The sequence below is a fragment of the Oryzias latipes genome, chromosome 16, assembly GCF_002234675.1.
Source record: "Oryzias latipes chromosome 16, ASM223467v1".
Lineage (NCBI taxonomy): Eukaryota > Metazoa > Chordata > Actinopteri > Beloniformes > Adrianichthyidae > Oryzias > Oryzias latipes.
This window is the reverse complement of record NC_019874.2, coordinates 11,141,328-11,158,626: the sequence shown is the minus strand read 5'-3', so window position 1 is coordinate 11,158,626 and position 17,299 is coordinate 11,141,328. Positions and strand designations below refer to the sequence as shown.

General features: G+C 39.7%; 1 protein-coding gene across 4 annotated transcripts in view; it reads right to left on the bottom strand.

Moving 5' to 3' along the window:
* The window catches only part of cdkal1 (CDK5 regulatory subunit associated protein 1 like 1), a 259,064-nt gene that overhangs the window by 157,014 nt on the left and 84,751 nt on the right, over positions 1-17,299 (bottom strand). For all 4 annotated transcript variants that reach the window (XM_023963815.1, XM_023963816.1, XM_023963817.1 and 1 more), the window contains one exon: positions 9,296-9,416. In XM_023963815.1, coding sequence (XP_023819583.1) covers positions 9,296-9,416 — 121 coding nt within the window. The remainder of the gene's footprint in view (positions 1-9,295; positions 9,417-17,299) is intronic.

The following is a 17,299-nucleotide window of genomic DNA, read 5'->3' as shown; positions in this document are numbered from 1 at the left end:
TAATTAATACTTAGACATGTTTAGATGTCACATGGTTTATGGATCGGAGTGAAATGTGAAAAAAATATGTTTCACAAAACCTTTTACTAATCAATTGCAGTGTATAGATGCAGAAATCCCAATAATAATGCCCCAAATTTTAAAATAAAAGATAATTGTAGGAACTTCATAGTTTATGAATGTATATTTACCAATTAACAGAGAAAAATGAATACATGTCAAATGCTTCTTCTCTGGAGTGACATTTGTGTTTTATCAATTATACCTGGGGCAAACCGTGGGAGTAACCTGATTCTGGAAATTGTAAGTTAGATGATCAGAGAGTGTGTGTCTTCGAGGGTGTGTGTGTGTGTGTGTGACCTGCATGCCTGGGACAGGCTGGGACTAATTCAGTTACTCTGGGGTTCTGTAGTGCAATACCTTGTAATGACACAAAATCTTATTTCTTCCAAGGAAAAACATCAATCTTTTGGATGTGCTGCAGGGATCAGAGTCTCTTTTGGCGAGTGCGTGCAGAGAACACTGAGTAGGCATTGTGTGTGCAAGGCCTGGGCACATATTTGTGTGTTTGTGTGTTAAGCAGTGGGAAAGAGGGAAATGGAATAAAATGTTCAGACCACTGGAGCTGAAAACTACCCATACATTGGTTTGATAAACAGCGGGGAAGGCCTCGGTGGTACATGACTGTGAGTGCGGTTGTGTAAATGTGTGGGACAAAGGCAGACTGAGGGAAAGTCAGAGTGTGTCTGCATATAATCATTTGTGTGTCAGCAAAGAAACAGAGAACGAAAATGAGAATTCTTCTGTGAACTGTGTTTGTACGTGCGCTAAAGTGAAAAAAAAAAAAAATCAAAGGAGATTGTGTGTATGTGGGGCAACCATGCTTCCAACAATATTACCCAAGTAGGTGTGTGACCAGAGACTTGATTTGGAAAGCCTGCATCTCTTTGTTGGAGAACGCATTCTGCCAAAATCTGATAGACTAACTTGCTAATAAATGATACTAAAATATTAAAAATTAAAGGTATATATTCTAAATAATTATTTTTGTTTTACCTTTAAAAATTCCACTTTCAGTCAACTTTATTGACAAAATGCCTATACACATATGTAAAACAATGTTTTATTAATGTGTCAATCACATTAACTAAAGAGCTGCATTTCTGTACATACTTATCAGACCTTTGAATCTTTCACTGTCACAGTGCTCACTAACATTATAATGTATGGAAAACAGTGTTCCCTCTCTATATCACGGTTCACCTTTTGGAGTCTCACTGTTTTGCAGATGTTTTCATATCAACTCTGCACGTTTTTTTTTTCATTGTGTTCGGAGTCCTGATTGGCTTTTGATCTTGTCAATCCGTCTCTTCAGGCCATGTCTTCTGTACAGAAATACGGCACATACAGCTTGAGAGAGTTGTATAAATCTTCATTGTAACCAGATCTTTGTTGTCATTATTTAATACTGGACTTATTTTCCTATGAAGGTTTTAACTAAAATGAGAAGAAAACAAAGGGGGAACGCTTGTGTCTCAGAATAGTGTAGAAAGTGTGTGGGCCTTAAACATCTGTAATCCTACTTAGCCGGTATCAACTATAGCGGGTTATTTATGGAACGTAACCTCTGCGATAAACAAGGAAAAAATGTAGAAAAGGGATAAGAAGTTGAAGGATGAACCTAATGAAAATTCAAGAAAGTAATGAAATACTTAAAAAGTAAGAAAATAAATAATATGATGGGGTTACCATATTTTAAATTTACAATAAAAATGTTTATAAAATGCTATTCTTGTTTATTGTTTACACCAGTGCGCCCAATTTTCTTCGGCCATGGACCGGTTCAATGTCAGAGAATATTTTCATGGACCAGCCTGTACGAGGCTGAAGTGGGCATCTGATTTTTCTTTAGCCTCCACTTTCCTTTTACTTTTGAGGGTAAAGATCATCTTCATCCTTTGTAAAATATCTGCAGCTGCTTTAAACTATATTTTCACACGAGATTTAGTGTAGGAACCATTAATATGTGATATGGATTTTGTCTTAACCCATTACTGTCTCTAAGTGGAGGCTCAAAGATCAGATGCCAACATCAGCCTCATCAGACTTTTAAGATGCAACAGATAAATACAAAAAGAAAAAAATCACTAATACTGATGTTTTCAAAATATAATTATAAACGTGAATCCACCTTTTGAACAACTTTATAAGCACATTGTCACCTCGTGACATTAGACGGCCAGTTGCTGAATATTACGAAAGGGTTAACGGCCGACGAAGTTTGCATTATCAGAAATTATCGCAAGCCGTGGAAGCCTGAACTGTCTGAACTGACCTCGATTGCAGCGGCAAAGGAAAGCGATATAAATGCTAGTCGTCACAACGAGTTAAATAAAGCATCAGTTCAGAGAGGAAGTTCACCTAATAGTGCTTGTTTTTCTCCAGATGATGAAGCTAAAGTTTGTTTTATAGAAGCCAGCGCAGTGACATAGAGCATTGAAGACATGGGACCGAAACTTATTTTTAGGTGTGCATTATCACTTTTTAATCCACACCCAGCAGCCAATCAGAATTGAGTATTTTACCCGGACCATGGTATAAGCGGGTTAATGGCCGACGAAGTATGCATTATCACTTTTTAAGGCACGTTGTGGAAGCCTGAACCGTTGCTTCCGTGAAGTGCATTAAAAAGTGATAATGCATACTTCGTCGGCCATTAACCCGCTTATACCATGGTCACTTACAAAAGAAAAAATATTAACGAGTTTTTAGTCTTTAATTCTTGTTTTTTTCCAATTTGGATCAATTTTCTCACAAAAAGGGGACTATTTGTTACGTGCGCGCCGCACCACGTAACAAATAGTCAGCGTCGCGCCGGACCACCGCTGCAGTCAAGATTTGGCGATATAAAGTGATATATATATATATATGCTGATCTTTCCCATGGGTTAAATAAAGCATCAGTTCAGAGAGAAAGTTCACCTCTTACCGCTTGTTTTTGTCCAAATGATGAATCAAAAGGTTGTTTTAAAGAAGCCGGCGCAGTGATACAAAACATTTAAGCTAGGTAACTGGAACTTTTTTTTCCCCCATGCGGTTATCCTGTGGTATATCACTTTTTAAAGCACACTGTGACGGGGTCCCGCCGGGAAAGGATGCAGAGGAGCCAAGGTGAGGAGGTTCTGTGTTTATTTCATAAACAGTTGCTACACGCAGGGCCATGCAGCACGCAGCACACTCTGTCACTCCTCTTTTCGCCACCTGCAGTGCTCACCTTTAAGTGGGATGCCACACCCACGGGGCGTTGCTCTCAATACCCAGCCAGGCGGCACCACAGGTGGAAATCATAAATAACAATAAATAACAAATACACAAACAAACAATAAAACACAGTGTGGTCCCCCTCGTCATCTGACGGTGCCACACCGTCACACCATCCCCCTCCTCTGAGGGATTGACGATGTGCGGCAATCCCCTCAGCAGTCCGCCGCCGTGCATTCCCCACGCCGATCCGCCAGAAACACGTCCTCGCGTCGCGTCGGTTGGTTGCATGGACTGCTGCTCCACGACGGCGACCCCTCCGATCTGCTCCTCGGTGCCGCTCCGGTCGGTCCCAGCCCCGGCAAAGGCCCTTCAAACGGCAACACGCCCCCGCTGGTCCCCTTCCGGATGGTACCTCCGCCGATCGGAGCCGCCGACAGCAGGTTACAGGCGAGATGATGCGCCTCTCCCGGAGCACTCCCCTGACGGCCCGGTAGACGTCGGTCCGCCCCTTGTCCCGCTCCGTGCAGGCCTCCAACGCCCGCATCCGCGGCAGTGGAACCGGGCGGTATGCCCGTCCCGCCTCCGGCCGTCTTCGCGCTCCGGCGGTCCGCCCCTGCTGTCCGCGTGGTCCGCCGCTCGCCATGGGCGCCGAGTTGGACGCCGTAGTTCTTTCCGGGCCCCTGGCCAGGCCTGAAGCACCGCCAAGGCCACCCGGATCCACCCCCTCTTCCTTAGAGGATGGACTGCTCTGAGGAGGCGCTGAGCTGCCGGGGAATCGTTGTCCCCACCACGCCGCTGCGTCCTCACCTTTTTGTGGCCCCTCTGCGATCCCACTTCTGACACCATATGTGACGGGGTCCCGCCGGGAAAGGATGCAGAGGAGCCAAGGTGAGGAGGTTCTGTGTTTATTTCATAAACAGTTGCTACACGCAGGGCCATGCAGCACGCAGCACACTCTGTCACTCCTCTTTTCGCCACCTGCAATGCTCACCTTTAAGTGGGATGCCACACCCACGGGGCGTTGCTCTCAATACCCAGCCAGGCGGCACCACAGGTGGAAATCATAAATAACAATAAATAACAAATACACAAACAAACAATAAAACACAGTGTGGTCCCCCTCGTCATCTGACGGTGCCACACCGTCACACACACCCAGCAGCCAATCAGAATCGAATATTTACCCGCACCATGGTATAAGTATTATTAGTATGATGTGTGGGAACAACTGTCCCAAAAAAATCCATATTTTGCAAAATCTGCCAGATACGTTTGTTCTTTTGTTAATTTTGCTAGCTTAGAGGTTTCAATTTAACGCTGGGTGCAGCTGCTTGAAGAAAGTAGCAGATTTAATTTAAAAGAATTCATAAATTCCCAAATTCATAAAATTTAATGTACAGAAAGATCAACAAATAAACCAAAACTATTTCTATATCATGTCACATTTTTTGACCTTTGAGCTTATCTAAGAGCCACTGAATCCTACCTGAAGTTCCTCACTAACAGCTCTAACCTTAAACAATCGAAAATTCAAAAAATCTGTCTGTAGAGTAAAAACTCAGAGAACTGCATACAAAACACCGGAAACATCCAGCTAAGACAATGAAGGCCTCTCGGCTAAAAAGATGTCCTCCAAATGTGTAATGCATTATAGTGCACAGACACTACTTTACGCAGGCTCTGTCCTCTGCACCTCTGCGAAGAGACAACTTGTATAGGTCAAGTATTTGGCAGTGGGAGACGTCAAGGAACAAGGACATGTTGAAACATTTCAAGTGGCTTTATGGCAAAGCTCAACTCTTTGTGCCAAAACTGCAGTTGGGGTTGGTGTCAGAAGTAAAAGAAAATAAATGAATTAAAAATGAGAAATAAAAGTGAAGCTACTAAATAAGTCAGAGAAAAATGTTTGTGCTGTAAGGTTATCCACTATACTCTCAGAAGATGAGCCTCCACCTCAAAGAACATAAAATTTCATTTTCTGTCATAAAAAAGATTTAATTCTTGCATTTTTTGCTTCTATTCAGAAAGTGCCAACTTTCTTTTCCTTCCCTTTTTTTTTACATTTCTAAGTCTAGAAGTGGAGGTTTTTAAAAGATAATGTGCATAATGTAACAAAATAAAACATTTACCCAACAGTGTCAAAAGACAGAATAGGCATATTAATAACAGCACAATTAAGATGTGTGTGTACCGCAGTTTAGAGAAAATAATAGTTTGCAGCTTTTATAAACAAATTTTTTTTGCAAAGCAGTTAGAATACAGCCTTTTTTTCTCACATCAATGCTCCTAAATTTCAGCCTTCCTTTTTCCACAGATGAACAGACATGAAAAAACTTGTGCCAGGCTGGAAATATGAGGAAGGACAAACCTGGATTCTATTTCTACATTTTTGTCAAAATCCCAACCTAACGGTCTGATTTTACATTCAAAGAAACAAAAACACCATTTATATCAGTGAATGAAAAATAAGATCAAATCTTTAACCCCAACAACATACAAACATCTCATCATATTTAATACATGCATTTCTGGGACCCCTATCTCTTATAAGTGTTTTTTTGCGCTGTAGTTCATCATCATTCCACTAGGGGCAGGAGAAGAGCTTTTCCTGCTCATTTCGAAAATGGCTGCTTCCATCAGTTTAGCTAGTTCTCAAAAATCTATGGTGAGAATAACTCATCTATTGTTTTTTTAGACTACTTGCTGTATTAAAAGAATTGAGACGTGTTGATATTTATTTATAGTGCACTTACACCATGTTACAAATGTGTGGCTCAAATTTGAGACAGTAGGTAAATAAGGTGCTTTTTTCCCCCCTAAACACTCATTAATATTTGATCTAACATTGTTGTAAGCAAAAACATACCAGATCACACAATGTATCATAATTAATACTATCTATATCTCAAAGAGTTTAAAAAACATCAGTCAAATATTTAATGTAGTGGGCTTTACTGGGAAGAACAAATATGGCAAATAAAGCATAACTGTAGTTCTATATGACCACTAGAAACATTAAAACAATCAAACTGCTTTATAGCTTCAGTCGCTGTGTTTTGACTTCAAGTAACCGCGCTAATAGTCCTAAAGAAAAGCTCAGAACGTCCCCTTAACAGAAAGCCGGAGGCTACGGATGGCACAGCTGGACAAGGTTATTTTCTGATGGGGTAAAATTACCTTGGTGAAAGCCAATCTAATTTGAATTTAATAGGTGCAAATGAAATTAATAAGTGACTTAATGAAACTAATATTGTGAATCAATTTGAACACACAAAATTGAATTTACCAGGTGAGAGACAGCACCAGGGTGTTTGGAGGAGCGGCATTAATAAAATGAAGGGGTAATAAAACGCGGTTATCTGTCATTGCCACACTGTGTACAGACTAATTTGAAAGGAAATGGATTTACTGAGGAAAATGAAAGTTAAGGTTATTACTGGCTCCAACCAAAAATGTCTTAAAGGTTTTAAAAGTGTGTCCATATATAGTGTTTTGGCTTTTACTTGGCTCAGAATAAAACTTTTACGCCCAGATTATTTGCAACATTCGTAAAGGTAGTATAACCAGTGCTAATTAGAAGAGCATTGTTTCTTTTAATTTTTTTAATTTTAAGATCCACGTAAATTAATATAAAAAATGCAAACCCATTTATTATACTGATTAATTCATGCTTAAGCTTATTTCTCATTAACTACATTATCTTTTCACCAATTAAATGTTATATTACTGTCATGTTTGAATCTGGTAAATTCAATACCAAATTTAGTATCACAAAGTGATAGAAACAACTTTTTATGTAAATATGCCTCCAGTTTTTGTTGAAAACTGTTTATTGTTAAACTGCTTTACAGCTACACTGGAAAAGAGTCAATAAACAAATCCAAAGAGATGGAGAAATTACATGTTTCAAATTATCAAAAAAGACAGATGCTGTGGAAGCCAACTAGACAAGCAGAAGGGGTTTTGATATAAATAACAAATGATGGCGTGTAGCTATTGAATATCATACAAGGACCTCTCTGTTTCAGCACAGACAAAATGTCAATGATGTCAACACAACATCATAGGGATCCAAGAAAACAAATGATCTAAACAGAGAGAGTCATTCTCTCAAATTCCTCTCTAATTTCTCTCTCTTTCTTACTTATTCAGAAGAAGCGTGTCAAATGAATGACACTAGCTTTTGACCCCGTTTCACAAAAGCCGGCATTAAGTTTGAATTTTTAGCACCAAAAGTCTCATTCAGAGTAAATCTGGTACGAATTGAATTCATGCTTCAAAACATTAGTGTTGTTCAGTGTTTCCCTGAATGTGTTCCACTGTCACGGCTGGAAAAGACAGAATCTATTTGTAACTAATCACATTTTGAAAAACAACAGCAAGATCATAGTTCCATGGATGGACGCCCACATGACCAACATCTACCCACATTTTACACATAAAGGACGTTGTTAGCACATGCTCTATCACTTTGTGGCCAATTATTACTTTAACTTGCGGTTTTATTTACTACCATGACTTATCTCATTTTTCTATGTGAAACCTCAGAAATAATCAGGAAAGTCGCAGAAAAAAATGCATCCTTTCCAAGAAGACAAAGTATCTTTACCTTAAAGATCCCTCTTTCAATGTCGTTTCAACATCACAATCAGCAAAATACTAGGAAGCATTCACCAAAAAGATCAGAGATGAATCTTCAAAAGTTGCGGCAAATTAAAAAAAACTAAAAAAACTTTATAAAATGAATTCTTGTTAATGAGAGAAAACTAAACAATGGGTTTTGAGCAGAAAAACGGTTGAAAAGCTCACAGATGTTTGAAAATGTGGTTCTAAGATGCCATTGTGTGACAAATGAATCCCATCGAAAAAGGAAAAACTAAACCAGGGGTCTGCAAACGGCAACTTCAGAGCCACAAGTGTCTCTTTTACACTCTGGCTAAAAAAAAACACAAAAAAAATGTTTAATTTTAAAAACTAACTGTAAAGTAAAATGTAGGTAGCAAAGTTAAAAAAACAATGAACTCAAACTTTATTCAAGCCATTCACAAATAGTTCAAGGAACAGTTAGAGTAAAAGGTTGCATTTTGACAGATTTTTGGGCGTCGTGTACCACGTGAAAGAAATTGGATGTCAGTAAACACAACCAGAATTTAGGCTGAACAAGAATATAAAATCTAGATCACAGTTTTCCTATTTTGGAATTTTGAAGGATTTTAGCTTAATGCTAAAATGAGACAATTTCGGTAAGTTAGATTTACAAAGTGGTAAAATAAACGGTGAATTTATTTTTTTTTATTGCTACAGACATTTTCTGCATTGAGATGATCATGTGACAGAATGTTTTGAAAGGAATTCAAGTTAACTTTAGTCAAAAGTTATTAAAAATTTCATGTTTTGAAAAAAAAAAAGCTAATTTCTCTTTGTGGAAACAGTTTGGAGCGGACCCCTTGCTCTAAGCACTAAGCAAGGTCCATAAAGGCATGGATAACACTCAGATGTGAATTAATTTGACTGGTCTGCACAGAGCCCTGACCTGAACCCAGTAGAACACCTTTGGGATGAATCAGAGCAGAGACTGAGAGCCAGGCCTTCTCCACCAACATCAGTGTGTGACCTCACCAATGCGCTTTTGGAAGAATGGTCAGAAATTCCTATAAACACTCTCCTCAACCTTGTGAACAGCCTTCCCAAAAGAGCTGAAACTGTAATAGCTGAAAAAGGTGAACCAACATCACATTGAACTCAATGGGTTGGGAATGGGATGGCACTTCAGTTCACATGTGAGTCAAGGGAGGCGAGCAAAAACGTCATAGTAACGATAAGAAAATAGCAATTGACCGTGTTCTTTACTTTAAAATTATAGAAGTGTCAGAAAAATATCTGTGGAAAATCCATAAAAAGTCAAGTTGTTACTGTATAGAAAGACCTAAAGTGTAAGTTAAAGGACTGTAATGGTGAAGTGGCAGCATCATTGACCAGTTCAGATTAAACGCTTTTCGAGCTGTGTTGTTTATGTGTATCTGTGTCCTACCCCGTGTTAATGGAGATGATTTCAATGAGCGGGTTTTTCCTGATCTTAGGCAGGTCCAGTCGGGCTCCTCCAAGTCTGCGGCCTCCTTCTTTCTTCTGACCCAGCAGACGAACCGAATGACCTGCAAAAGAATAAAAACATGTTTTAAAAAGCTAAAAGATACACTTTTTTTGCATACAAATAAAGCAGAGGACACAATAAGAACCATAAGGATGCTAAAATTGGTAAAAGATCAGTATCAAGTTGCTCATTACATGCAACTACAATAAAAACCCTTTGATCGAAAATGTTGGTCATGTTGCATAGGCCTTTATAATAATGTAGTTGAGAAAATGTAAGTAACTGGCATGATCTAGACTGAACTGAATTGTAATGACTTGGCTTATGACAGTCGTTTGATTCAAGGTTTTGTGTACAAAGTTGAGAAAAACTAACATGTGAATCTGGGCTTTATACATAACTAAAGTACAAGTTCGAAAGACAAATGTTTCTTACTTCATAAATAAGTATATTTTTTAACTAGCAATATTTTTTCTGTTGTCTTTTTGTTTCTGTTTTTTACTTGTTCTGTCCAACAACTCAGCAAACAGATTAGAGCTGAAGGCCTTTTGTGTTGGACAGGGTTTACTATCACAAAAAGAGGTTAAATAACTTTGAAAAACCAGAGTGTAAATTTGTATAAACCCCTTTTTGTTTTTGTTTTTTTGTTTTTATTATATTTTATTTAGTTGTTACATTTAGTGTGTGTGGGGAGGGAGAGGGGAAGAATGTGAGGGGGGGGGGGGGGGGGGGTAAAAGGAAAAGAGGTGGAGAAAGTGGGGGAGACTAGCGCTGATTTAAAGTTATTATTTTAAGCTGTAACAATTATACCAGATCTGCTGGAAAGACAAATATTACATCAAAAGTGAAATTCTGACACAAAGTTGAGGGGAAGACATCTGTCCATAAATACACTGTCGGTTAGGAGGAGGGATGAAGCAGACAGGGAGCAGTGTGGCAGTGTGCATGTGCATGTGGGGGGGGGATGCATGCATGCTGCCATAGTGAACCGTGTGTTCATGAGGGGAACCAGATCCTACCCAGCCCAACCAGCCAGACCAGAAGGGGGGGGGGGACCCCCAGGCCGGAAGCGCCCCAGGTGACGGGACCCAAGGAGCCCGGGGCGGGGGGGGGGGCGAGGGGGCCCCCTTGCCCTGAGAGGCATAGGCGAACACGGCGTCTAGGACAGGCGTGCTTGGCCGTACCAGGCGGCAGCCTTGGGGGCCACCGTCTCCGCAAGCCAGCCCCGGCACCTGACCCAAGCAACCCAGAGATCACCGCGCAACCCCCCCCACCACCACACACACACACACACACACTACTCTACCCTCTACAACCCTCCTCACCCGCCATATTATCCGACCCCTCCTCCTTTACTCCCCCAATGCCCTCCCCACTCTGCGATGGGATGGGAGAGCCCCAGAGGTCCCGGTGAGCCAGCCCCCAGGTCTGTCCCCATGCACTCTTGCACACATGCTCAACTTTGCAATATTTTCTTGTAAATAGTCATTCTAGAATGATGCGGCAGTTGAACAGGTCAGCCAATGATCGAAGGGTCAGCGGTCCGATCCCCTCTTCCCCCAGTCAATCACTGTTGTGTCCTTGGGCAAGACACTTCACCCTCCCTGCCTCCCGTATGTGTGAATGAGCATGAATTTCCTGGTGATGGTCGGAGGGGTCGTAGGCGCGTACTGGCAGCCACGCCTCAGTCAGTCTGCCCCAGGGCAGCTGTGGCTACATCAGCAGCGTATCATCACCCACTATGAGTGAATAGCAAATGAATAATGTGACTAATAAAGTGTCTAGAAAAATGTGGAAAAACATTGAACATTGGTACTTACTTGAGCTTTTGATAAAGGCACAGCTTTGCTAAAAAGACCAACTCCGATCATCTCTGGATCTAAAATAATTCCCAGTGGTCTTTGCATTGTGTTTATGCTGTTTTCAGTCTATATTAAATAAATTGTGTTTTTCTTTAAGACACATTTTCTGCAGAGCCGCAGAAGTTAGAAAGTCGCCTCTGAGTTATGGGCAGAACTGTCGGCGCAGAGCATCCCCCCCTCCCGGCACCCATAACTGAGGTCTCAGTTTACACACTCACCTGCTAGCTTACAGCCCCTCACACCCCCAACCTAGCAATATTGGAGCTATCCAGTCATGCAGTTTTGAGCCAGATCCAAGCTCAGATGAGGAAAACAAAGACGTACATGGATCTATTTGTCTACAAGTGGATTCATCAGGATGGACCAAAGCAGGGAGCTTGTTGCCCGCCAACTTTAGCTTCTACATCACACCTACAAGTTTTTTTGAACAGCATTTTCTTCATTGGCTACTGATTCACAATGATTTAGATAAAGAAATACTCAGCAATGTTATTTTGAGCTTAATATTCTGTAAATATGTCTTCCATCATCAGAGACATGCCAAAAGAGGATGTCAAAAACACAATTTTCATTGGTGGAAAGTTAAAAGTCCAGGCTGCATTTCACCAAAAACATGTCCGTCTGTTCAAGTTATTCAGAGCTTTAACACCTTTATTGGCATTGTTCCCGGTGTATCCTTCAGAGTCTAAGAAACTCCTCTGAACCACTAAATTTGTTTTTACTCCTTTGATCAGCAGGGAAGAAATTTCCTTTTAACAGGTGTATTGCAACTTCAACTACTTTTTAAACAGTAAAGCTGATAGTAGACTGGTTGTGGTGAATGAATGGAGTGTAGCTACAAGCCCTCTTCTTGTGATATCAATTACAAAGCAGTAGGAATGGTTCAAAACTATTATACCTTTTTCATTTTTGTTTTTATTAAGGTTTAGTTTTGTTCTCCTGTGGGATCCACAACACCAGGAGTTGGTCTTTATCCAATTGGTGGTTCCCATGGTTGGCAAAAATATCTGATTTAGATATTCGAAAGCAGAAAAATGTTTGCTGGAAAAAACTAAATAAATGCAAGGCAGTCTATGAAATGCATGTCTTTAGTAAACAATAGCTCATCAAAATCGAGACAAGGTCATGACATACAACAAATACACAACAGGACAAGATTAATTTTACCAGTTGTAGTAATTTTGTTAGGTCTGGATGGGAAAGGGGGTCTCATTCCCAGCTATGCCTAAAAGTATTAAAGTTAAAGAATAAAGTACAAATCCACAGTTGAGTGTAATGAGGCCCAGCCGTCTTCTGTGAGCAGAAATGGGCTAGAGTGGTTTCTGCTCTCTAACCATCCAATAGGTTAACAGCTGAAGGTGTGAGAGATGGAGGCGCTGAGGGATGGAATTGTCTTTCTGCTTTCATCTGCTTTACAGAGGTCTCCTGAGAGGGTGGGATCAGGCAAGGAAGCGTGGTTATCAATTGGTAGATAAAAATGACAATTTGCCCCTAAGGAGGACAAAGAGCCAATCAGTGAGGCGTGACTGGTCCTAATACACCAGTGCAAGCACGGAAATGAGAAAACTTCCCTCGTGGAAAGCAGCTGGGGATTTGAGCACATTTGGGCATCTTTTCCCCAAGATCTCAGTACCAATATGGTCAGGATACAAGGACTCAGCTTTGACACATGCTCCAACAGACAATCTGCTGACCGAACTTCTTATTTTGTCATTTAAATAATGGCGGAATCTACAAAGCATGAAAGCAACTCTCACAAACAGATGGCTTCCCCTGCCTTACGGCTTTAAAGCTGTAGCTAGAATGATGCATGCATTAGATGAAGTAGCTCATGTTGTAAACTAAGGCCCGTGCTAATAAAAGTCGTATGTGAGAAATTTGCACATGCAGCTGGAAGGAGGCAGCATTGGGGACATGGTTGTTTTTGAAACATTAAGTTAAGAAGAATTGATTTGCACTTGGGCTGGTCGATATAAAACATATCAAAATCACAATTTTGTTTTGTTTTCATATCAGGCAATAAAGATATATTTCACGATATATACCAAATAACTTTATTTGTCAAATCTAAACACTCTACTTAAAAGACAAATGTGTGACCATAAGCAGGTTGTTTGGATGTAAATATTTATTTCCTATTACACTTAAAATATAACAGATGCACTGAAGGAACATGATGGAATAGTTTTCTTCAGATAACTAAGAAGAGGCATTTATATTGCTAAACTGAAAATTAAAGCAAAAGCTTTCAAGTTTCAAAGGAGAACATAAAAAAACAGAATGCTAAACTGCTTGAACAGTTCCATTTAAAAACAAAACATTATTTCTATAAATAAATCCTAACATTTTGAAGTTTGACAGAACAAACATAAAATTGACAAAGATTTTTGTCAACATCCTTTGAATAAGCTAGGAACTAACTGAAATACCTCCACACAGGGGCCGAAATTTAATGTTCGAGTCACCGGACAAGTTACTAAAAAAAAATCTGCTGGCCAAACTATAACACTATTTCACACAGAAATACCTTCAAAGAAAATGAAAATGCATAAAAGTAATAAATAGATGAACACGCCTTTATTGTCATCTAACTGTATACTTAAATGTAAACAGGCTGAGAAAACAAGGACAGGTTTAATCCTGCTTCCAGGTGATTATATTTTATATTAAATCATAACCAAAAACAGCCTGAAACAGTATAAAGTTTTTGATTATTGTAATTAAAGCAGCAGCTCTCACTACAAAAATAAATAAAGCTTACACTTTATTTTTAGAAGATTCGAGCAAAAAATTGTGCTGCAGCCCAAGTTGTTCAAGTTAAAAACTGACCAACAAACATACAGTGACCCAAAGATGTATTTAGTCAGACACCAATTGTGCAAAATTCCTCCCACTTAAAAAGATGAGAGAGGCCCGTATTTTTATCATAGGTATACCTAAACTATGAGAGACAAAAAGAGAAAAAAAACTTAGAAAATCACATTATCTAATTTTTAAAGAATTCCTTTACAAATTATGGTGGAAAATACGTATTTATTCAATGACAAAAGTTCAAGTCAATAATTTGTTATTGACCCTTTTTGGCAATGACAGCTGTGAAACATTCTTCACAAGGTTTCCACAAACTGTTGCTGGTATTTTGGCCTATTCCTCCATGCAGATCTGGTCTAGAGCAGGGATGTTTTGGGGCTGTCACTGGGCAACTCCCTCCAAAGATTTTCTATGGGGTTTAGAAGTGGAGACAGCTAGGCTTTTCCAGGACCTTGAAATATATCTTATGAAGCCACTCCTTCATTACCCAGGCAGTGTCTTTGGGAACATTGTCGTGTTGAAAGACCCAGCCATGTTTCATCTTCGATGCCCTTTCTGATGGAAGGAGGTTTTCACTCAAAATCTGACCATACATTGCCACATTCATTCTTTCCTTTACACGGATCAGTCGTCCTGATCCCTTTGCTGAAAACAGCCCAAAAGCATAATGTTTCCACCCCCATGCTTTACACCAGGCATGGTGTTCTTTGGATGCAACTCAGCATTCTTTCTCCACTAAACACGATGAGTAGAGTTTTCCTCTGAACATAGGACATTCTACCAATCCTCTTCTGGATCATCCAAATGCTCTCTAGCAAACTTTAGATGGTCCTGCACGTGTGCTGGCTTTAGCAGGGGGACACGTCTGGCACTGCAGGATTTAGCGGCGTAGTGTGTCACTGATGGTAGCCTTTGTTACTATGGTCCCAGCTCTCTGCAGGTCATTCACTAGGTCCCCTGTGTGCTTCTGGGAGTTTTGATCACTGTTCTTCTGATCATTTTGACCCCACAGGGTGAGATCTTGTGGGGAGCCCCAGATGTAGGGAGATTATCAGTGGTCTTTTTTGTTTTCCATTTACTAATAATTGCTCCCACAGTTAATTTCTTTACACCAAGCTGCTTATTTATTGCAGATTCAGTTTTCCCAGCCTGGTGCAGGTCAACAATTGTGTTTCTGGTGTCCTTAGACAGCACTTTGGTCTTAGACATAGTGGAGTTATGAGTGCGACTGTTTGAGTTTGTGGACAGGTGTCATTTATATAGATAACCAGATCAAACAGGTGCCATTAATACAGGTAACCAGTGGAGGACAGATGATCATATTACAGAAGAAGTTACAGGTCTGTGAAAGACAGAAATATTGCTTGTTGTAGGTGACCAAAATATTATTTTCCACCATAGTTTACAAATAAATTCTTTAAAAATCAGACAATGTAATCTTCTGGATTTTTTCTCTACTATTGCATGGAACCAGAAGCAAGGCGTTGTCTATGGGTGAAATCATATGCAATTTGTCCAATTATATAATATATAGTCAATGGTTATTACAAAATTATCAATTAATAGAAAAGAGTCAGATATTATGAAAAATGAGCTACCCTGTAATTTTCAACCACGTTCAACTGCAGCTGTTTAATCTTTTGATGGATTGGCCGGCCTTAAAACCGATAATTCATGAAAACATTGAGGATGGCGGGATAATGAAAAATCATTTAGCCTTTCAACTCAACATACAGTTTGCTTTTGTATGTCCTGATGAGGATTACTTCAAATATCCAGGACGCTCTTGCAAAAGACATTTTTAATCTCAATGAGTTTTTTATCCTGGTTAAATAAAGGTGAAGGAATATATATATGTTGTAAATGGCTCCAGAATTAAATATTTACAAAAATGTTCTAAAAATGTGCCTTTATGTTCCCAAAAATCATATAATGATATAATAATTTATATACTTGATAAACCCTTTTTGGTTAACTTAAATCTGTTTGTGTCACATTTCTCTTCCCTTTTCTTCCGTTTGTCTCTGAGAAGCCGCATCACTACATTTCAGATGCAAACAGCATGTTTATTCTGGGGAAAAAAGGATCATGAGGTCAGGTGGAATCCATAGCCTCTCATCTGCAGCTACAAACCTTTCCCTGCCCTTGTTTGGATGAGATGCACACTAACTCGAATATCTCTGAAGGACAAAAGAATATAAAAGAGAAAATATTTTATCCAAGGCTGTGTTCTCATTGAATAGATGATAAATATGTGGAGACTAATCGAAAGAAGGATATCAAAGCACTCCTGCCATGAAAAAAGAAGAAGGTATTTATTAGACATGACTGTAGAATACAATTGCAGCTGATTAAAAGTGTGAAAATGTGTTTTTGCTGGTTTAATTTCTTAAATTCTTATATATCTTTGGTTCAGTATACATTTCTAAATGAATGTCCTTGTAAAAAAAAAGTTGACTTAAGTAGTCATTTATGTCAGTTTCTAGATCTAGCAGTGGGCTTGGAAACGCAACAGCTATCAATGCTGTTGGGCATTGAATTAGCTCCTGGCATGGCTTAAAACATTGATCTGGATAAACTGCTTGTTACAACAGCAGCACTGCCACCCAGTGAATCACAGACACTGTTAAATGGTAAGCACCACTGGAAGGAGCAAGAGTAATGAGTTGTACTGTATAGATCGAGGGAAATTCCCATCCCATCGTCCAAGCTGAAAGATAACAACATTCCTTTTTATTTAGCTAATGACCTGAGCTTTATGGAACTAGATGCAACATTATCTAAAAGCAGGTCTGCAGCATCCAGGTATTTGCTGAAAGTGACAGATGTAAACCTCGATGGACTTGTAGGAAACCAGACAAAGTCTTGCAGAGTTTGCAACAGCACAGTCTCGTTCTTGTCATGTGGAAAACAGACCTGCAAGCCATTTTGGCACAGCTAAGGGCTGCAACTATTAGCAGTTCATTGAAGTAAGTATTTTAGTGTCCATTAAGAAAGGCAAATCCTCTATCTTAAAGGTTTATGCCCAGGCCTCCGAGACAAAATAACAGCTCTCAGTTTATATGAGGTCATAAAAACTGTAATGATACTTGGGAAATTGGTTTCTGTGGAGGGGGCAATAGTGGGAAAAGACAGAGAGGGAACAGGCCAGGAGGGGGGTAAAAAAAAAAAAGGGGGGGGGGGGCTAAAGTTGGGACGTAGCTTTAAAAATTGGCAAAAAAAAAGCATGTAAAATAATGAAATGAAGAAAAAGAAAAAAGAGGGAAAATGT